The sequence below is a fragment of the Balaenoptera musculus genome, chromosome 9 (assembly GCF_009873245.2).
Source record: "Balaenoptera musculus isolate JJ_BM4_2016_0621 chromosome 9, mBalMus1.pri.v3, whole genome shotgun sequence".
NCBI lineage: Eukaryota > Metazoa > Chordata > Mammalia > Artiodactyla > Balaenopteridae > Balaenoptera > Balaenoptera musculus.
Window position 1 is genome coordinate 2,590,012 of NC_045793.1, and position 23,541 is coordinate 2,613,552.

Here is a 23,541-nt window from a genome sequence, read left to right on the forward strand (position 1 = left end):
AAACTAAAAGTAATTTCTTCATCAACAATTCTTTCTGTATAACTCATGTTCCTTTTGACACTAATCACTTTCGCCTCATGTTACATCTTAGTGACCTACTGTTAGGTAATAAGGTAGGTACCTACTGACCGTTAGGTTCACTTAGACTTTTGGTAAACTTGAAAAAAAAAAGACCCAGAAACTACTCCTTCAGTCTCATCATTCATAATTCTTACATGTCCTTTACTCTTAACAAAAACAAATATGAACTACTTCATTAGAAAGTGTGCAAAAAAAAAGATACAATCATTTTGGATTCTTTCCCCAACATTTTCTGTGTAAAAAATGCACACACTCATTGCTATAAACTCTAAAGTAGAGAATCAAATGCCTGAAAATAAAATAATGAATGTAAACTGTAACTTTTAGCCTAATGATTGCAAAACCACTTTTCAGTATTCTGATACTCAGCATACTATAGAATTTTTTTTTTAAATTTTAGTCCCTTTCTTTTTTTTAATTTATTTTACTTATTTATTTTTGGCTGTGTTGGGTCTTTGTTGCTGCGCGTGGGCTTTCTCTGGTTGCGGCGGGCGGGGGCTACTCTTCTTTGCGGTGCGCGGGCTTCTCATTGCAGTGGCCTCTCTTGTTGCGGAGCACGGGCTCTAGGCGCGGGGGCTTCAGTAGTTGTGGCTCGCAGGCTCTAGAACACAGTTGTGGCGCACGGACTTAGTTGCTCCGCGGCACGTGGGATCTTCCCGGACCAGGGATCGAATCTGTGTCCCCTGCATGGGCAGGCGGATTCTTAACCACTGCGCCACCGGGGAAGTCCACTATAGAATTTTAAAGTACCAAAATTTTGGCATTTTGTTGGCTTAATACCATTACTTCTGTCTTACTGAATATATGAAACCAAGAATGAGTGACGTGCGAGATGGACCCAGCTATGTTTGTGCTGCGCTACACTCAAACTGAGCAAACGTCAACTCATTTACAAAATACTCTTCTCCACCGCCATTAATGCTCCAGAGCAGTGCTTCTCAAATTTAAGGTTTATATCGATCACTGGGAATCCTGCTAAGATGCAGATTCTGATTCCACAGGTCCAGGGTGGGGTCTGACTTTCTGTATTCCCAAGAAGCTCCAAGTGAAGTCAACATGCAGGTCCACAGACCACACTTTAAGTAGCAAGGCCACAGAGGAGGAAAAGAAATCACTACCAATAAAGCAAAGATTCTATTACAATAGTCATTTCTAATTCAACCATTAAAAGCAATTACAGTTCAAACACTTTGCAAGCAAGTTTAACATGAAACACGACAGTACTGAAGCTAATAGTTTATTCTACATACAAATCTCCATCTAAGAAATCTAAATACAATACAGACAAGTTGAAAATTGTTTCTTTGAAACAAATACTACAGGCTACCAGAAACAAACCAACAAACAATTCTAGTCTATGACCCGGCAATCCCACTGCTAGATTATTTACCCAAGAGAAATGAAAATTTATGTTCACGTAAAAACCCACAGGAAAATGTTTACAGTTCTCTTTTGGATCACCGAAAACAGAAACAATAGTGAATGGATATACGAACTACGGTGCATCCAAACCATGGAATGCTCTTTCAGCCATAAAAAGGAATGAACTACTGATACAACAACTGGGATTCAATCACAAAGGCGTCATGCTGACTGAGAGAAGTCAAAAGGTTTATCACTCAAAAGGTGATATCCTGTGACAATTCCACATATATGACACTCTCCAAGAAACAAAACTGCACTAGTTACCAGTGATTAGGAATGGAGGGAGGGCCTGACTACAAAAAGGATGGCACAAGGTAGCTTTCTGAGAGATGAAGTGTCCTAGAATGCAAACTTCTGGTCCAAGTCGCAGGGTCCAGTTCAGCTTTGAACTACATCAAGGATTATACAAGCCCTGAGCTGAAACTGAAACACCACCTGGTCTCAGCTGCTTCAAGTACAGGCCACCTGGCAACATTCACTAAGCTAGACTCGCTCCTTCAGCCACTGGTCACTACCTCTTATTCTAAATACTGGGCATCTCCTTTGGCTATGTGCTTACAGAATTAACTAACAAACCTACCTGCCCAAATGTTGACTTTCTCTGCAGAGAAATACTTATGAATGGAATATTCATACATATTCACAATATTCCATTCACAACTAAAATTCCACTGAAGGGTGATACTGGATAACAATATAAAAATTAAATTAGCCTAAGATTATATTTTGTAAGAATTTAAATATGTATGTAAATCTCTGATTTCATTATAGACACTGTCAGAAATATTTGAAGGTTTGATTTTTAGCTATTTAATTATCTTGAAAACCTGAAACTTGTAGTTGTAATGCTTAACAGAGGGTGCATCTGAAAATCATCATGAAAGTTCTTTAAAAATAGATAAGTCCACTAAAGTCTTATATATATCGGGTTGGCCAAAAAATTCGTCCGGGTTTTCCCGTAACATCAATACAGAACTAATTAGAAACCCTAAGGGGCAGCAAGACCCAGACTTGTATATTTTGTTACATTCTCCAGCTAACTCTGAAATGAACTTGTGATCTCAGTGTTTTGAAAGAAAACTCAATATTCCATCCCAAATCTGAAGAAAAAAAAAATTAGGCAGTTCTCTGAACTACTGGGTTGGCCAAAAAGTTCGTTTGGTTTTTCCTGTAAGGTGGCTCCAGGAGCACGTAGTTGTCTCTAACTTCATTCAAAACAATTTTGTTAGACTGTATTGTGACAGCTGTCATATCAGCATACATTAAAAAAAAAAAAGTATCAAAATTGGTGAATTTTTGTGTAGCCATTTTAATATTGAAGATGGAAGACAAAAAGCAACATTTTTGGCATATTATGCTTTATTATTTCAAGAAAGGTAAAAACACAACTGAAATGCAAAAAATGATTTGTGCAGTTGTGCAGTGTATGGAGAAGGTGCTGTGACTGATCGAACGTGTCAAAAGTAGTTTGCAAAGTTTCGTGCTGGAGATTTCTCCGTTGACCATGCTCCAGGGTTGGGTAGCCCAGTTGAAGTTGACAGCAATCAAATCAAGACATTAATTGAGAACAATCAATGTTATACCAAGTGGGAGATAGCCGACATACTCAAAATATCCAATTGAGTGTTGAAAATCATTTGCACCAGCTTGGTTACATTCATCACTTTGATGTTTGGGTTTCACATAAGTTAAGCAAAAAAACCTTCTTGACCGTATTTCTGCATGCAATTCTCTACTTAACTGCAATGAAAATGTTCCGTTTTAAAACAAATTGTGATGGGCGATGAATAGTGGATACTGTACAATAATGTGGAATGGAAGAAATCGTGGGGCAAGCGAAATGAACCACCACCAACCACGCCAAAGGCCGGTCTTCATCCAAAGAAGGTGATGTTGCATATATGGTGGGATTGGAAGGGAGTCCTCCATTATGAGTTCCTTCCGGAAAACCAAACAATTAATTCCAACAAGTACTGCTCCCAATTAGACCAACTGAAAGCAGCACTCGACGAAAAGCGTCCGGAATCAGTCAACAGAAAACATATAATCTTCCATCAGGGTAACACAAGACCGCATGTTTCTTTGATGACCAGGCAAAAACTGTTACAGCTTGGCTGGAAAGTTCTAATTCATCTCCCGTATTCACCAGACATTGCATCTTCGGATTTCCATTTACAAACTTCTCTTAATGGAAAACATTTCAATTCCCTGGAAGACTGTAAAGGGCACCTGGAACAGTTGTTTGCAGTTCTTGGCAGAAGGTAGTGGAACAAAGGGTGAATGTGTTGTTCAATAAAGTTCTTGATGAACATGAAAAATGTGTCTTTTATTTTTACTTTAAAAACTGAAGGAACTTTTTGGCCAACCCAATAGAAAACAACTATAGAGAACACTGCTTTAAAAAACTTCCCAAACGTTTTTAGTCCTTACAAAATATTTGATAGAGAATATTTCTTTACTATATCATGAAATACAAAAAGTATCTAATTCTACCAACAGTTAAAATTTACAAGCTGGAAAGACTGAGCAATTAAATTGTGCAAAAATTACAAGAGAATAAAATTACAGACCAACCTCCTTCGTGAATACAGAGACAAAATTCCTTAAGAAAATTAAAAGCACATGGAATCCAGCAAAAAATAAAAGGAAAATTCGTCACGACCAAGTGAGGTTTAGCCGGAAGCATAAGGTTGATTTAACATTCAAAAATCAATTTAACAAATCTTACTTCGAGAAGAATTCCAAATATAATATGTACATACTCTCCCCTCCTCCAGGGGTGGACCTTAAGTCCCTCCTCTCCCTTGCCTTGGGTGCAGACTAGACTTAGTTACTTGCTTCCAAAGAAGAGAGCAGAGAAAGTGAAAGATAGTAACTTTACAGAATTACTATCTTTACTGGCAAAGGCCACCTCACCACACAATCAAGGGTGACATTGCCAGGGAGGTCCTGTACCCAGTGGTATGATGGAATGAGGACACCTAACCTCCATGGTATTCTTTCCAAAAATCCATAACCCCAGTATCATCATGAGAAAAACATTAGACGAGCCCAGGTTGGGAGACATTCCACAGGACACCTGGCCAGTACTTCTTTAGACTATCAAGGTCGAGAAACTCAAGGAAAGACCAACAAACTATTACAGACCAGAGGAGACAAGACAGCAATGTGGTGCCCTGGACTGGATCCCAGAATAGAAAGAGGACATTAATGGAAAAACCTGCAAAATGGAAATTAATTCGGGAATATAGTTAACAGTTTTCAAAGCTAATTTAATTCACATTAATAAAACGGGGGATAAAAGTCACAAGATTATCTCAACAGATGCAGAAGAAGCATTGACAAAATTCAACACTCATTTCTGATTTAAAAAAAAAAAAAATCTCAGCAAACTAGACATAGAAAAGAACTTCAATTTGACTGAAAAACCTCCAAGTAGCTTATATTACTTACTTGATGAAATATTGACTATTTTACACCTACTATGAAGAACAAGGCAAAAACTAGTGCCCTCAATGTTTCTATCCTACATAATGCTGGAGATCACAGCAAAAGAAAGAAATAAAAAAACAAGTAGGAAGAATTAAACTGTGTTTATCAACAGGCAACATGGTTATTACGATGTTAGTTTTCCCCCAATATGATCTAAAGATACAATGTAATTTTCATAAAAATCCCAACCGGATTTTTAATAGATATTGACAAGTGAATTACAGAATTTATATGCAAAATTCAAAGGATTTAGAATAGCCAAAACAATCTTGAAAAGGGAACAAAACTGGTGAATTACACTTCCTGATTTCATGCCAGAGTAACCAAGACAGTGTAGTATTGGCAATAGAACAAAAAAGAGATTCCAGAAAGAGACCCAAACTTAAGTGGTCAATTGATTCTCAACATAAGCACTAAGGCAACTCAATGGGAAAGCCTTTACAACAAATAATGGTACAAAAACTAGATAAACAAATGGGAGAACTGAGACTCTCATACGCGACTGGTGGGAGTATAAACGGTACAAACACTTTGGAAAACCATTCAGCTGTTTCTTATAGCATTAAACACATTTCCACCCTGTCTCAGTAATTCCACTCCTAGTTAATGCCAAGGGAAACAAAAAATTACATTCACAAAATGATGTGTAAAATAAGCTTTGAGTTATTCATAATAACAACAAAAAAAACTGGAAACAACCCAAATATCTATTATCAGGAGAAAACAAATAGGTATATCCATAAAATGGAATGAACTGTTGACTACTGACATACACGACCACTTGGATGAACCTCAAAAACATTACGGTAAGCAAAAGAAGCTAGACACACAGCATTACATCATCACATACTGATTACATAAATGTATGATTACATTTACATGAAGTTCTAGACTAGGAAAGACTAATTTAAGTCAACAGAACTAAGAACACGGCTTGCCTCTGAGAGGAGTCAGGACAGACTAGAAAGAAACAAGGGGGAATTTTCTGGGATGATGAACTGTTTCTCACCAACAGAAGGACAGTAACTTGGATGTATACATGTATCAAAACACTGAACGTATACCTCAGATGTGTGCCTATCACTGAATGTAAATGTTATCACAATTTTAAAAGTATTTCGAATTTAAATAGTGCAAAGATATTTTTAAACTTCTCACTTGTTCCTCTATACAAGCCAAAACCTTTTTAACCATGTTTGAAGACAAAAGCATCACTGACACTGAAGTGGCTGTATAATTAGAAAGGCTTGAGAGTTAGTCTTCGTAATTGGGTCTTTCTAATTTGTTTCGAGTACAGTGATTCCTTTGTATTAACCAAGCAAGAACATTAGTTAAATAAAAGGAGCCACTGAAAATACTTTTCAACTGAAATTACTTTTTAGTTCCATAATTCAGATTCTAATGTGTACTTAAACGTAACTCCTAGAAAGAAGTCAACTGAAAAACTGCAATATGCCTTCCACCTCCGTCTTAAGCAACCCAGAGCCATGAACGCTGCAACGCAAGGTGGAGTGCAAAGGTTTGGTTCATCAACACACTGCAGTTAATTTAAGAAAATGGGTCAAAAAACTAGCAAGACACCAAAACACAGGTGTATGCGGCAAAATAAAACTGCTGCTCTTCCCTGAGGACTCTGTAACTTATTTATACTTCTAAAAAAGATGGGAGGACAGCCCTCCAAAAGCAAAGCCTACCAAAAGGTACTGAAATAATACCTCCCAGCACCTACAACAGTACCGTGCATACAAGTTCTCAATAATGATCTCTTTGACTGACATTCAGCGATTCCACTACGAGGAAGAAAACAAGCCCAAAACATCCGTTGCCAGGAGAAAAGACCAGCACAACACCTGCCTCCAAGAAGGACTAGTTAAGTCCTGAGAGCAAAGAGCAATACAAAGAATTTTCAGTCAGTACAAAAACAAGCAGCATAAACAAGGTAATAAACAAACCAACAATCAAGGACAGAGGATAAGGAAACTGTATGAGTGACTTCTTAAAAATATTTTTAAATACTATATTTAAAATTAAATTATGGAACATACAGCTTAAAAGAAAAAGCAAATAATATACCTCTTAACAGATGGTATAAACTATGTAATCTGGATGAGAGTTTACTTTCTTCTCTATAAAAAGAGTCACATAGAAAACACAAGCATTAAGATGTTTCAAGTGAGAGTTAGCAGCAACTAGAAATCACAGGAGTTAAACAAATGCATTCTACTTCTTTCCCCTCCAAATCACCAAGGATCAAATTTTAACCACTCTGTATTTCTCTGTTCACAAAAGTTATTTTATTCGTGGCAAAAACATTTTAAAATATTTGACACACAAAGTATAAAATAATCCCACCATCCAGAGGTAATCACTATCACCATTTCTGTCTTTATCCATCCAGACACGTGTTTGAGAGTCACACACACACATTTAGACATGCAAAACCATGGAGGAACCTAAGGGGAGGAAATGTTAGCTTGCTCTTTCACTTAACGCATCACGAGCCTCTTTCCATGTCCAACAGAGCAAGGGCATCCTTTGGCAACCTGCAGTTCCCTGACCATCATTCATTCAACCTTTTAGAAAAATCTATTTACATTGGTTCCACTTATTTTCAACACTGCAAACAAATACCCGGTGCATGTATCCTTGAACACATCTTAGATGAACTCTTGGATAACTTCATCAAAGTGGAATTATTGAGCCAAGGACCTTCAGGCTTTTGATACTGTCATGAACAGTGTAGGGTCTGTAATTTTACTCGTCTTGCAAGTTAATAAGGTAGCCTGCCACTGTTTCATGGAGGCTGTGAGAAGGCACGAGACTCTCAGCCACAGACTAGGACAATTCATTACTTTTAACAATAGCAGTAGCATTTGGGCCCAGCTCCCTAAGCCCCAATTCCCATTGGGCCATCTGACAAAGAGGGCCAGGTGACCCTGCGCAAAGGTAGCTGTATTACAGGAGGGGCACTGAGTTTAGGGAACTGTTATAATGTGCAGAAGGCATGGCTGCCCCCTGCTCCAGGGAAAGATGCGTCTTTCCTGGATGCTGCTACAAAAACATCCTTGAAAAGACTGTCGGGAACAAAGGAGGTGCCTTGCTCCCCCGAACATGCAGAGACATGACAGAATTGTGGAAAATTCTTCTGGCAGTCAATACTTCCAAAATAATCCCAACAGAATAAAAAATACCTGACCAATAGTTTTGATTTTTGCCAATATTAAGACAGGTTAGAATTCTCAACTGTTATAATTTTTATTTTATTGAATATATTTTATATACTTAGTGATCATTTGCTTATGTTATTTTTGGATTACTTTCTCACATTATTTGCCCTTCTTTCTACAGGAGTGCTCATCTGTATATACGGAACATAATGAATATGTTAACTCTTCCATACTGAACATATTAACTTTACTACATATATTAATTCTTAGGCTCATGTGTAAATATTTCCTCATATTGTCTAAACTTGTTTATAGTGTTTTGGGGTATTTCTGTATGATCAAATCATTCTTTTCCTTTATGGCTTAAAAAGGCCTAATACCAAGAGTAGTAGAGTAGTGAAACCAAGACAACTTGGTACTCATTTTTACTCATTCTCTATCACGTCCTTAATCATGAAACTCCCAGCTTTAACTGAACACGCTGTCACCTAATAAAACACTATATTCACCAGTCTCCTTTGCTGTGAAGTACAGCCACGTAACTAAGACGTAACTCATGAGATGTTTACACAGTGTTGTTTGAGAACTCTGGGACGTGTCTTCAAAGGGTGGGCATGGTCTCATTCAGTCTTCCTGCAACTCACTGCTTGGATGTGGACCATGGTAAGACCAGCAGCCCTGGAGTTGTACCACGGAAGTCTGGAAGAAGCCTGGGTACGTGATTACCTCGTGAGGCCAATACCAGATCTGAAATGCCTTCTGGAATTTTCTGACATCAGTGAGAAATAAACTTGTACTATTTGGTGAGTTTTCTGTTTTGCAGATAAGCCTAAGGCTAACACACCATTATTAAAACATTAAAACATTTTCTTCTAATACATGTAAAGTTTGGTGTGAATTAATCTGAGATCAATATTGGCATAAGGTACAAGGAAGGGATCTAACTTTTCCCCCAATGATTAAGCCTTCCTAAGTATGTCTGAGATATTGTTATATTAACTCATACATGTTATGAGTTCATTTACTTGAGGGCTGGGTCTGATCATTCATGCTCCTCCAAAGATAACTCTCTCCCTCAATCTCTCTGTTCAGAAGACACTGAAAATGGAAGGTAAGATTACCATTTTTTAAAATAATAATCCACTTTTGCTTCAATATTTTAATGAATACAGTTCAGGAACCAAAGTCGGAAACATCTAGATCTACAAGTCATACCTTATCAGTTCCAGAAGGCACCCAAGCAATAGCATAACACCTACTAGCATTCTTATTCTTTAACTGCTTCACAATAAAATAGTTTATATCTCCAGAGATCATTTAAAGCTTAAAATCTACAAAACCTTTTCTCACTCTAAAATATGCTACAAACACAATACATTATCAGAGTAAGGAGAAGTATTACCTAAAATGCTGAAAGAATAAATTACTGGGGGGAAAAAAAAAAACAATGGAATTAATTTTCCAACTACAAAATACTACAAACTAATGAAGAGGACATGAACTAACTAATGGGCGCTGGATTCCCAGGTTTCCCTTTCAACTACTCACCCCCAGAATGACCTCCACAGCCACTTCCGTCTGTCCCCCCCGCCTTAACAGCTTCTTAGATTTCTCTCTCAGAGATCTTTTGCCAGAACACCCTTTCACAGGTCTGACCTAATCTAGGCTTGTACTGGCTCTGCGCTGGGCACAATGTGGTGCTAAACACGACCCGCATAAATCGGGCCTCCCTGAACCTCGGTTCGGTGGCTCCTCACTCACAACAGAGCAGTCACCAGTAGGAGAACCATTTCTTACTTAACATCTTCTTTAGCTTTGTCTTGGTTCCTTGGGCTAAATATATTTGCCTACAACTGAAGAATCTGGGAAAAGGGAGCGTTCTACTATTCTACCTTTTCTCTAAGTTTCAAATTATTTCAAATAGCAAGAGAGACAGAGAGAAAGCACAAAAAGAGAAGTTAAATTTAGCTCGTTGGGGAAAAGCAAGGATGTGTCCCAGAAAGTGTCTGTAAGTGTTCATATACTCTGCCGTAGCATTATATTAGGGAAAAGAAAGGCTAAATGTTTTGTATACTGAGTTTCTAAAGCACTGGTGTAAAACCTAAAGGAAATGACCTAAGCCAGTGAAATACCACTTTTCATGATCTCTTGGGAAAAAGAGGGAAAAAAGTATTAAGGAAAATAAGTGAGAAAAAGCATTAATAAGGAAAAAAAAAATTTTAACCCACAAGTTCTAAGACTATAGAATGATTTTGTGGCTCACACGCTTGACCCATGGGACAAGTTCTAAGGTTGGAAAACAGAATCTATAAGCCTCCATCTCAGAGCACACCTCTATTCGTCCAATGACATCTATTTTTCCAGACCTACTTCACAGGCTACCTCTTCCATAAAGCCTCAACACATCCCACCCCGGTTCCCCAATCCATCCTCAAGACACACACCCGACCACAGAGGTCCCCTGTGTGAGCTGCTAAAGCATGTACCTGAGCCTCTCTTCCGGGAGGTTTACGTCTATGTTTACATCACTGGAATTTGCCCACGTCTTCTCTCCCTTTTATGAGGCTGCAAGTACCTTGAGCACAAGAACCAAGCTTCTCAATCATCCTTGTTTCTTCAATACCTAACACAGCACCTAAATCCAGGGAACTCTGCAGTATTTTTTGAATAATGGTCAAAATTAACTAACATTAACTAACTTGAAATAATTACAGCACTCCTTTCAAAGCACTAACATATACTGCGCATTTCAAAACATTTCTACCCACACTCCCATAAAACATTTAAAACATTCTAACACTCAAAGGGCAAACAGCTAGCTATCTGGAAGCCACAGCTAACCAGAACTCACTGTCCAAAGATTCTAGAAAGCTCAGGGTTTTGTTTTTGTGGGTTTTTTTAAACTACACTCATACTTCAAAGAAGAGATGTATCAACTTTTCGCTAATATTAAAAGGATGCTCATTTTAAATCTAGAAGAAAAAAAAAACTCCAGCAAACTTTTGGACTCTTTTTAAAAGATGAACAAATACCTCTTCAGTTTCAGGAGCAACCTGGGAATCAGTAATCTCATCTAATTCCTCTTCAGCAACACAGTCTTCCTGCTCTTTCATCCCTTGTTGCCCACAAGCCTGCAAGTATTCTTCATCCTAACAGCCATTAAAGAGAAAGTAAGTTTTTCTCATATAGCTTTGGGGTTTTTAAGCACTTTTCACCTTCATGACTCATGCTTAGTTATGTTAGCAAATTTTACTATGGCAATTATCAGACTGAGCAGAAAAGCACTAAGCACAAAACCAGAATGGGGCCTCCCCTGGGTGTTCATGAGAGCAAGAGAGCAGTACGCCAACCCAGTCGCTACAGGGAGTGACACGGACCCTGCTTCAACCTCCAAGGGCCCTGACAAGTAGCTCCTCTTCAAAGCAACACTAAGGAAATATAATCTTAAAAGAAAGTGTGTATGTGCTTGCACTGAGCAGCTCAGCAGCAGTATGCCGGCTGGAATCATGCCCAACTCGAACCGTTTTTATAGCAACAGAAGACAACAAAAGTATGGGCAATTCAATTCAACTCAGGAGCTGTATTAAAATTACATGTTAGAATTAGTTGCTCCATCAGCCGCTCCCTTGAATTAGAAGGATGATTCCAGGTTTGCATGAAATGTAAGGGCATGGCAGCAGGCAGGCATCTCTTGAGGGCATAGAGAAGGAAGCAGGCAAGCTGGCTAGAAACAACAACTGCAAGGAAAGAAGGGCTCCTACAGGTATCACTACAAGTAACATGATCTGATCCCCTCCAGGGGAGCTGAACTCCCCAGTGCCCCTGGCCACCAGTTCAAGTGAACAATAGGCAGGAAGGAAGAGCGGACCAGCTGCGGGACCTGCACAGCCCTACTGCCCAGAATCCAATAGTCTCTCTACAAAGAACAGCAGCTGTACCCAAGGTGACAGACCACCTTAGTCCCCACAACTGTCTCTCAAGACTGTCCAAACACACTGCATTTTACTTCCCAAAAGAAACTGTTACCATCCTACCTAAAAGAGCAACTACCACTACCCATGATTCACGGAGAGCAGAACTGTCGGATACGATGCTAATCAAAATTTTCAGCCAACGTACAATGGAGAACAGTCTACACCACTGAACTCTCACTGGGAAACAAAAATCTGCTATCCATTACATAAATTACCAATCTGAAATTGTTTTTACAGAACAATGTTTTATGAAATCTCAATCTATGTTAACTTCAAAGGCACTAAGTAAATCTGGTTGTGCTCAAAAGTATAAATCAGATGACAGTGTTCTAATATTCTGTTGAATAATAAATAATATACATCTCTTCCTAATACAAGAACACAAGTTTTTACATCAAATCCCAATTCACTCTCAAGATCAGGACAGCAAAATTCAAAAAAATTTTTTTCAGTATGAAAGGAAAGAACACCACAATTTACTACCAACTTTTTATGGGAAAACGCAGTTTCTTCATATGTAAGACTGTTCCTTCCAATTGTAAAATTCTGCGATTTTATGATTCCACTCCCAGTTATACACAAAATTCCTCCCTGTGACGTTACGTGTGAGCTCAAATAGAACATACTCGTGATGAGTACAGTTAATTCTAGCTTTAGAGTACGAGTTAACAAGTCCTAACTAGGACATGAACCACAGTTAAATAAACCATTTAATAAACTAAAATACCACTGGGACACACAGGACTGCAATCTACTCATATGTTCGTTACTCTAATAATGAATAATTAATTAATCTGTGCACCAGTGACAGCCTAAGAAGACAGTAAGAGGCCCGCACTGCAGAGCTGGAGAAAAGTATTTCACAGCTTAAGTCCATTTTTCTCTTCCCATGCAAAGAAGAGGCAGTGCCAGATTCTACCACTGTGATAACTATAAAGAAACCAATAATCTTCAAAAAACCGGGAAGAAGGGAAGGAACGAGTGTGGCTATAAAGCTGGATATACTGAGGTGAGCCGATACTGCTCACAGCAAGACGTCTAACTTCGCCTTACCTTTAAACTTCACAGCTCTCTGTGAAAATATTTGGACACGTTCAGTTAAGTAAATTTATTTACTTTAAGATTTTTTTTTTAATTCTGAAAAAATTTATTTTAATGTGGAGAAGTACTGTGAGTATATTGCATTTGCATTTTTTTCTTTTCAATACCTGAATCTTAGGCACAAGATGCTGGATAGTTAAGTTGGATTTTATACAACGAGGGGCCTAAATGTAGCCTCAAGTTTGGAAAATAAGAGAGGGAAAGTCCTCACTTACTAAAAATTCTCTTTACAACAAACTGTGCAAGAACACCAAAGTGAGAGATACCTCTTACGTGACCAGGTATAAGTGCTATCAAGCACTTTCCACACTGTGATTTGTTCCACTAAAGTCTAAGTTGACAGAAGGCAGAGGCCATGCTTCATGCTTCATATTTCAGCAATACTTACATTCCCACTGCTTGGACACTCGTAAATATCTGTTGCGCTTTTGAATTTACAAGGGATGTGACTGACTGACCATCTTATTTTAGGGATGAGCAGTAGAAATACTAAAACGCTCTAACCAGGGAATAACGGGGCACATTTTTAAAAGATCTTGGCTTAATTTTTAAGAATCATTTTAAATCACAGTGTCTCACTTTAACATAGTATGTGGACACACCAGTAAACCAGAGAGCACCTGTCCACACTACTGAAGGGTTTATTACCAAAACAAACCATTACAGAGTTATCGAAAAAACAAGGACCCATGATGCCTTTTAAAGGATTCTGTTTACCAAACCCAGAAACATTTTTTCATTACTGTATCTACTAAAGAGAAAGCATTCAAAAAGAATAAATCTTAAAAACAACACTGTGATATATAAACGCAACTGTGTTTGGAACTAAATATTCTAAGGCTCCACATAAACAATTAGTGTCTTTCAAAACTACACACACACACACACACATTTTTTCTCAAATGAAAAACTACCTACTCTGAATGGAAACATTAGGAGATAAAGGCAGAACTCTAGCCCTAACGCTGCCTGCCTCCACCCCATGCCAGCAGCCCCACTCACACTGCACCTCGGGGGACCCCATGCCAGCAGCCCCACTCACACTGCGCCTCGGGGGACCCCACGCCAGCAGCCCCACTCACACTGCGCCTCGGCGGAGACTAGCACCCTGAAAACCCTAAGATTCGATTGCACCCATGGAGGTCATGTCCTTCCAACATAAATTTCGTTAAGTGCTTATTTCAAAAACAAATCTTTTTTAATGATAAATCATGAAGACAGATGAGCCATCTTTCACTAATACCTTTTTCTTTCTTGACAGTTCAACCTAAAAAAAAAAAAAAAAAAAAAAAGCTACCAACCAAAACCACCTTTCTGAAATAAAAATCAGTGCAATCTTTGCTTCCTGATTACAGATAACAAATTGTGTGTGACATTTCCTAAACTAACCTCCAATCTCTTTATTCATGTTTAGACAGTTCTCGGTTACAAAAAAGGATGAATGAACAGGACATCAATCACTCTGGAATATTAGCACCTTAAAGATGTCTTTAGCAGGTCAATAATCTTTTCACCTTAGAAGGACTTTATCAGATCTTGTCTAAAGCCTGGATAAAAGCCCTGCATTAAGTACTTCTAACAATTGACAGTGTATCTCCACCACACAAAGCTGTTTTCTTCCTCAAGGTCATGATTCTCTGCAGCCTTCCAGGATGACAAAGGAGCATTACCTCTGGCCAAACAAGCTGTCAACACAAACTTTGTCATAGCGCAGATAAAGAAACTGGCAGACAGTGATAATACGGTCTAATTTCCCGCCCTCCCAGGGGAGGGAAACAGATTTCAAATCAGTCTAGAAACCTATACCCAGGCAGCCATGCTATCTTCAGCCATACAAAGGAGAAAGACTCACTGTGAACTCATCTAAAGGCTCATTGATCTCGATGTCTAACACCTCGTCACTGTACAGCTGCTCCTCCTCCGGCTCCCCCACGTACTGGATGTGGTCTTCTGTCAGCTCAGCACCGTGGCCTTCATACTGTCCTTCTTCCGGGTACTCAGGAGCATACAGTTCAGATCCATCAGACTTGTGATAAACGAGTTCATCCTCTCCTTGTTCATACTCGGATTCCTGTTCTCCAGACTGGTCATTAGTGTTGTCAGACAGTTCAAATGATGTGACCATGCCAGATGTGGTATTCAGACTAATTGTGACACCCTGAGAACTAGAGGGGACAAAAATACAAAGAAAGGCAGGCAACTGGAGTGAAGCTCAAAACTAAATCATTGCATAAGTTAACTGTTAGAAAGACCGGTGAAAAGTTACTCCAGTGACTGATCAAGGCACACTGACAACAACAATGACTGAAAGCAAAACTCAACGTGCTACCTACTAAGCCAGCACTACAAACTCCGCCTGCACACCGCAGAGCTCAGTGCGCTATACGTACACAGGGCCAGCACCAGACTCCTACTGCATAAGGTGCCCCCTCTATCATCAGCTGCAGCTTATTTGACCGGGAGAATCAGACCAACCATGAGAAACAGGTCTACCTGGCAAAAGTCCAGGACTGAAAGCAAATGGACTACGCTTCATTCTAACTTCCAAAATGAAACGGGTGGTATCTATTTTCTAAAACATCCAGGTAAAACTAGGAGTATTACTCTATAAAGAGAAAATCACAGATGGAATTTTAAGAACAACTTGTTTTCTTTTTTAAATCTATGACGCAAACTATAAACTCCTATTTAAAAAATCAAAATATTAAAAATCTGCATGAAAATACATTTCAATGTTCAACTAAAGTTTATACTAGCCACAAATTTAAAAAAAACAGTTAATTTCTGAGTAAAATAAACGAAGGCAGTTTTAAAACTGCAAAAAAAGAAATCATATTCCACCTGTTAAATCACAACAGATAAATGTCAAACAATTAAAAATGCATAATAACACTTAAAATGCAAGGTTTTGTAGCTAGATCTAAGTTTACACTTATTAAGTATCCAATCCTAACAAAAAATTGAACATGCCACATACACTTGAAGACATATGGCTAAAAAAATTCCAAAGGTTTATTTCAAGGGCAACTTAACTAACTCAAAAGATCAAAATATAATAATGATGTCACAGAATGGAATTGGGAAACAAATAACTGACAGAATAGATTAATTTAAAACTTGTTACCCATAAAAATTACTTTATGTTAGAAAAACTATTACAAATCTATAGCTCAACAATGAATGGAACATATTTGTTAACTACATTTATAAGCAAGAAGTGTCTCTATATTTTCACAATAAATGTTTCCTCATAAAACTGAAAAAATTATTCCACCTAACAGAGTATACTAAATGCCTCTTCCTCTTCTTATAATTGCATTACTATGTCAGCAACAGAAAGATATTCTTTATTGCCATGCACTGAATATTTGTGCCCCACCCCCCCCAAATTCATGTGTTGAATCCTAACACCCAACGTGATGGTGTCTGGAGGTGAAGCCTCTGGGAGATGCCTAGGTCATGAGGGTGGAACCTCATGAATGCGATCAGTGCCCTTACAAAAGGGACCCGAGAGAGCTCCCTCCCACCTTCCAACCATGTGAGTACACAGTGAGAGGGCTGGGGGTCCTCACTAGAACCCAACCAGGCCAGCACCTTGACCTTGGACTTCCCGGCTCCCATAACTGTGAGAAATAAATTTCTGTTCTTTGTAAGCTACCCATTTTATGATATTTTGTTATGGCAGCCCAAACAGACTAAAACAACTATATTCAGATAGTCAACTAGAGTCGAAGTACAGTCCAAAGGAGTTTTCAAAATGGCAACTCAGTTACTACATATGTATAAATAAAAACTGTCTAAAGTGAAAACCAAAGCAGTAACATCAAACTGTGACCAACAGCATTAGGAGTCGGAGGCCGCTGCCCCCGTCCAAATAAAGGAAGTCTTTAAAAGAGCAGTGCATACACCTGTACTGAACTTCTATAACCAGCACTCAACAGAGCTCTCAGAGGCCGTTAAATGCAAGACCAACACTGACTTTAAACGGTTGATGTATTTATAGAAAAATATATATGGCTTCCACATCAAAGAGTTATATTAATATCCTGTTTACAATATAATCATATGTTAAAGATACAGTACATTATCATTTATATCCCACTATAATTATAAATTAGTTACTAGAAATTTAGTTACATAAAGAACATTTTTAATGAGCTAATATTGAGTACCTGAAATTTTCTTCGTCTTCGTTATCACTCTGTAGAAGATCATCATTTAGCTCCTCATCTGACAAATCCGATTGATTCTAATTAAAGTAAGAAATCTAATTAATGCATGTCACTTCCACAAAAAAGACTTGTTACAAAAGTGCAAAATTACATTGACTGGATTGTTTCTAACCTTGTTATTAAAACATCTGCCATTCAGAAAGTTTTCTCAGTTTGATATAACCATTTGACAGTCTAGATTCTACATATGGCCTACTGGCTAACTACCCCAGACTAATTTTTATTTATTTATTTTTTAATTAATTTATTTATTTATGGCTGTGTTGGGTCTTCATTGCTGTGCGCAGGCTTCCTCTAGCTGCAGCGAGCAGGGGATATTCTTCGTTGCCGTGCACGGGCTTCCCACCGCAGTGGCTTCTCTTGTTGTGGAGCACGGGCTCTAGGGCGCGTGGGCTTCAGTAGTTGTGGCGCACGGGCTTAGTCGCTCCGTGGCATGTGGGATCTTCCCGGACCAGGGCTCGAACCCGTGTCCCCTGTACTGACAGGCGAATTCCTAATCACTGTGCCACCAGGGAAGCCCCAGACTAATTTTTAGATGCACAGTCAAATAAGTATAGAAGCAGCAAGCATAATGATCATATTTACTATAACTCTTAACGAAAGAAAAAAAAAGGAACGAGTCCTTTGTCAGTACCCTATAAACAAGTAATTTTTTCTTATCATAAAAAAAAAATGGTATCCTTAATATTTGACTATATTTAGCACAACAAAAGAAAAAAATAGTGGAATTTTAGAAATAAGCAGATTTTAGATAACTAGAGTGCCCAACTGAAATGGTAATGGACTAAAAGAAAACTCTGGTTTGTCCAGTACGGATGAACACATGAAAATAAACACAACTTAGGCCCTCTCTCCTGTTCTTGACAGGCTTGTCTACTCATCAGATCAGTAAGTAGAAGCAGCCTAGTGATTCTGCCAACTGGTCAAATTTCTACAGTTCCAGGCTTTGTTAGGCTGCATGCGTGCGTGCCGGTCTCTTAGATCCCAGGGCACCTCACACTTCCCTACCCTATTAAAATGATTTCTGTGGTGTGTGTGCGTTACTACTCCCTGACAACATGCACACAAGGGAAGAAAGAGGAGGAAAAAAGGACTTGAGTTTCTACTTAAAGATGAACTGGAGTGAAGTGTTTCCTCAGGCAAGAGTGGAATAGCTAGGGAGGACTCTGGTCAGCGTGGTCTGCAGGAAAGCAGGGCAGAACAGAGTACGAGAGAGTGGCCAAGAGTGCCTGTGCAGTCATCAGGGCCGGGCGGGCTCCCTGACCGAAACCCAGGGCAAACTACGATACATCAGCCTTGCCCAAGGGTAGAACTCCAACTTCACGTCCAAATCCTTTACTACATTTAAACATTGTAACATGTAACTGGTATTCCTCACTAAAGCATTTTAAATAATTACAAAGGAAAAAAATGTGTCTACGTTAGGGTAGTGGAGCCCCACGTACAGTGAGTGCAGTTCAAGGATGTGCAAACTAATTCACTGAGTCAGAAAGGACGCAGTCCTCCCCTCCCCTCTACGACCATGACACAAGAAGGACTGGCCCTGGCCCCCCAAATCACACTACACATGCGGCATCCTGAGGCCAGAGCACAAGCTCAACATGGGCAGGCTGAGGGGCACCCTCCCTGGTTTTTCACTTTCAGTCACTATGATCAAGTGGGTTTACAGATAACGGGAACTAATCCTCACTTAGAGTTACAGGTGATGACAGAGCCACTTTTTAAAGGAGAAAATGTTGGGGGAGGCCAAAGCCAAGACACCTGCAGGCCTATGGTGCAATACGAAACAGAAAAGAGAGCGGCTACAGCAAATTCATGTATTAGAGAAGATGTTAATGCAACATAGTAAGTTACAGGAAAATGGCAAAGCTGGTACTTCTAGTACTGGACCTTCATCAACTAAATTATAAAAGGAAAAGGAAAATGTAATCAGATCTGATAGATCAGACAACTGATGTGGCCCAATCGCCTAAGAGTACAATGAGCTTGAAAACAACTGACAGTAAGGAGCCATCACAATCTGAAGACTTAAAAAAACTAAGCATGAAAAGCTATCTTGATATTTAGTGAGAATAACAAGTGTCTTTAAACTGTTAATAAGTAAAATAAAAATTCAGTATTTCACTTTAATTTTTGGCTTTTTATTTTTAATGTTTCATACTGTTCAAAATATATTGGCAGGGGACTTCCCTGGTGGTGCGGTGCTTAAGAATCCGCCTGCGAACGCAGGGGACACGGGTTCGAGCCCTGGTCCGGGAAGTTCCCACATGCTGCAGAGCAACTAAGCCCACACGCCACAACTACTGAAGCCCGCGCACCTAGAGCCCATGCTCCACAACAAGAGAAGCCACCACAACGAGAAGCCCGTGCACCGCAACGAAGAGCAGCCCCCATTCACCACAACTAGAGAAAGCCCACACGCAGCAACAAAGACCCAACGCAGCCAAAAAAAAAATAAATATATATATATATGTAGAGTTACATATATACATATACACACACGATATATAAATAGATATACACATCAACGATAACTGCTTCCAAGATTTTACTTGATCAAGAGTTTAGAAAAACCTACATCAGGTTTTAGACTTTTATTCTTATTTATCTGAATATTTATCATATTTGAGTATGTTTATTTTTATGCTTATCTCTGAATATTCCCAAAAAGTAAATCCCAGCTCCAGTATGCAAATACTAACCACTGAATGTTAAGGAAGGAGCTGCCACTTCCTTCGGGCAAGTGGCAGCTTTGCTGCCACCTTCATAGATTCAGTGCCTGCTAGAGTGCCTTGGCGTAGCAGGAGCTAGAGTACTTGCTTCAAAGGGTTTAGGGCTTGAATTCTAAGTTATCAAAGAACTTACAAATTAAACACTCGACTCTTTGTGCATTTAAAAAGTAATTCGATTCACAAAATTTTAATCTATACCCAACTTTCCAGTAACACATCCCATGCATAAGATGTACTCCTATATTTTAAATGCAATTAAATAACTATCATTTAATTTCAGGAAGATCTGTATTTCTTACCTTTTTGCCAGAGAGCAAATCTTCTCCAAGTAAGTCATCTTCAAGTTCACTGTGGAAAAAAAGAGACATGACAATGTATTATTCCTATTACACACTGCGAAGTTTGTAGACCACTGGGAAATTTATCCAGGACTTCAGGGTTTGGGTACTTTCACATTAAGTTTGCTACATTTTCCTTTATTAATAATGAAAACATATTTTCAAATATATAGGGAACATCTGGTCCTTTAAGTATGGGAAGCTTTGCTATAACTAGCGGCTCTCACTAGACTTCTAATCTTAGTTTTTTCACCTCAATATGAGATCTTAATTTCTCTGGACTTGTTCATTAATGAGCAAAAGAAGAAACTATAATACAATATCTATGCTTTCTCTTACCTACGATGAAATAGGAAAAGATAGATGCCCAACGTCATTAACTAGGAAAATTAAAAACCAAAATCATTGAAAGACCATTTAACACTCAAACTGCGAAAACTGAAAAAGTTTAAAAATGAAAAGTCAATGCTGATAAGGACATTCAAGTAAATCATAACTAAGAGAATTATCTTTATAACATGGGAGTCATGTCAGCTGTCTGCCATTTTTTTGTCAGCATGTTTATGTTTTGAAGCAATCAGAAGTTTTTCTCACAATTAAAATAGAAACCCTTACCAGATGAAAAATCTGAAGACATTTCCCACTGTATGTTCCTCTAACTGATGAAGATGGCTACCACTAAATTACGTCTTTTAAAAGCAAATGACTAAGGACCAACATCTAGAAGGAGGAAACGCAATTAGACTATGATTCTAGGTACAAATGCCAATGGAGATTTAACTGCACCAATGTTCTTATTATGATTTGCTACTTTTTAAATAACGGCTCTGGTTACAAATATCTATAAGTTCTATACGCTTTGAGTGCTATTTTACCCAAAACCCATGTTTACTGTGCAGAATGCCAGAATATCCTGGAATGCACATATGAAGTTACAACAGAAATTCTATTTACTACCTTTTAGAACCAGAAACAACTCAACAAGTCATTTCATTCATGCACTGAATACCTCTTTCATTATCTTATGTTACCCTACATAAATCGTATACCATCATTTTATAGATACAGAAAATAAGGACAAGATTAAATGATTTGCCCAAGGTCACACAGCAGAGACAGATTCAGGACAAGAACTTAGCTCATGGAAAAAAATCTTTCATGGAACTGTACAAGTAAAACGGTTACTAGAGACTAATGTATAACTTCTTCCAACATTTTCAATTCACAAATCATCTAATCATCTTTCAGATACAATTTTTGTATCTTCAGTGTTAACAATCATTTTCCATGGACGAGGAAAAAACGCTTTCTAGTCACAATATTTACAATAAGCGCATTTGAGAATGTGATTCTAGATTACCCCCCAAAAATACAAGCATCCCTTTGGGGACAAGCACCCCTCTGGAGCATCCCTCTAAGTAACTGAAAAGGGAAGGTAATACCATTTGCCCAGGGGAAACTAACTGAGGAGAGCTCTTAAAACCATAATATGAACAGGTGCTGGTAATCATACAGGCAAAAATCTAGAAAGTATTTGTTGCTGACAAATATATGGAAATAAGAAATCAGTCTTGGACTGCCACCTATTTTTTCTAAACAAAAGCATTTTTTAAAAGAAGATAAATGAAAACTTTACCAGTTGTAAATGAGTGGAGTGTACAGAGGTGGAGAACAGTTGTTTCCATGACTAACAAAGGCAATAATAGCATGAAATAAGAAAGCAAGACGGGAGACAGAAGGATTAAGTGCACGCGACTACAATATGCATAAATTATAGCTCAAGAAATCACTAACGCCCATTCAGTGTGCGACATGCCAAGAATCACTCCACGCGTTTCACACATACTCGCTCTTTTGTTGACATAACACAACCCCAGCAACCAGACACCTACATCATTCTCCATTTTTTTCAACGTGAAAACAAAGAGGCCGAGATGTTAAAGAACTGGCCCAAGGTCACCCTGCCTCCAAGTCAGAAACCAGTAGATGAGTTGAGAAGTCTGGCTCCAGAGTCCAAATACTAACTACGATGCACACACCCCACAAAAGTTAAATGTAGTTAGTTCTCTATTGTTATCATAAAGTTGGATCCTTACAAAGAGGTACACAAAAGGGAAGAAACTTGTAAAATACAAAACACTACCGAAATTACAGCAAGGGTCACCAAAAACAACAATGAATGAATGGGACTGAATGGTCCAAATCGAGTCCTTTCAAAGGGGTGAGCAGTAATGCTCGTGGACAATACGGTAACTGTTAGGAAGTGACAGGAGTACCAAAAGGATGAGGAGGCTTCCTGCATTCAACGGCAGAGCTCCCACAAGATTTCACCAGTAAACACTACTGGAGGAAGAACAACCTCTTGGGCAGGTATTTCTTATCAAAGATGAGAGACAACCAGCTCTTAGGGAGCAAGTACATTTTTACTAACAAACAGAATTATACTAAAAGACTTTTTCGGGAAACAGGTATTTTGCAGGCAGTCACCTGGCTGCAGCCTTTCAAAATGAGAAATCTAAGTGACAACAAAGACTGCACGTGAGTTCATCGTCTCTGTGCCTCCCCACTCCAGGCCACCCTCGTCTGGTCCCTGCCGGCTCCAGGCCCTGGAGAGGGTCGCCGGGAACGGCTCCCACGGGCTCTCCGGTTCCCCCGGCCTTTCTTCTGGATGGGCTCGGCCATGGGAGCTCCCAACGGAATGTCACAAAGCAGGAGGAGAGATGCCCCCCCCACCTGCTCAGCTCCAGTTCCACCCCCCACACAAGCGCAGCCCTGGCTGGGCCCTTGGACACCCCTCCCCCGCGGGCCTGCTGCTGCTCCCCCAGTGCCACAGCTGCTTCTTTAGCCCGGCCCTGTCAACGTCCCCATCATCAAATGACCTTCAGTGGAGACCTCCTCAACATGCTCTTTCCTACCGGGACGTACACTGATACGTTTTGACTCACTCTTCTCCTAAACTTTCAAACTTCTCCTCTACCATCCAGTACATGGAAGAGGTG

General features: G+C 39.1%; 1 protein-coding gene across 8 annotated transcripts in view; it reads right to left on the reverse strand.

Annotated features, from left to right (window-relative positions):
- RBM33 (RNA binding motif protein 33) overlaps positions 1-23,541 on the reverse strand; it is a 114,911-nt gene that overhangs the window by 73,373 nt on the left and 17,997 nt on the right. For 6 of the 8 annotated variants that reach the window (XM_036864034.1, XM_036864038.1, XM_036864033.1 and 3 more), the window contains exons 3-6: positions 20,504-20,552; positions 17,413-17,489; positions 15,093-15,405; positions 11,198-11,314 (exon numbers count right to left, since the gene is read on the reverse strand). In XM_036864034.1, coding sequence (XP_036719929.1) covers positions 11,198-11,314; positions 15,093-15,405; positions 17,413-17,489; positions 20,504-20,552 — 556 coding nt within the window. The remainder of the gene's footprint in view (positions 1-11,197; positions 11,315-15,092; positions 15,406-17,412; positions 17,490-20,503; positions 20,553-23,541) is intronic. The other 2 variants (XM_036864039.1, XM_036864035.1) reach the window with 1 other exon arrangement.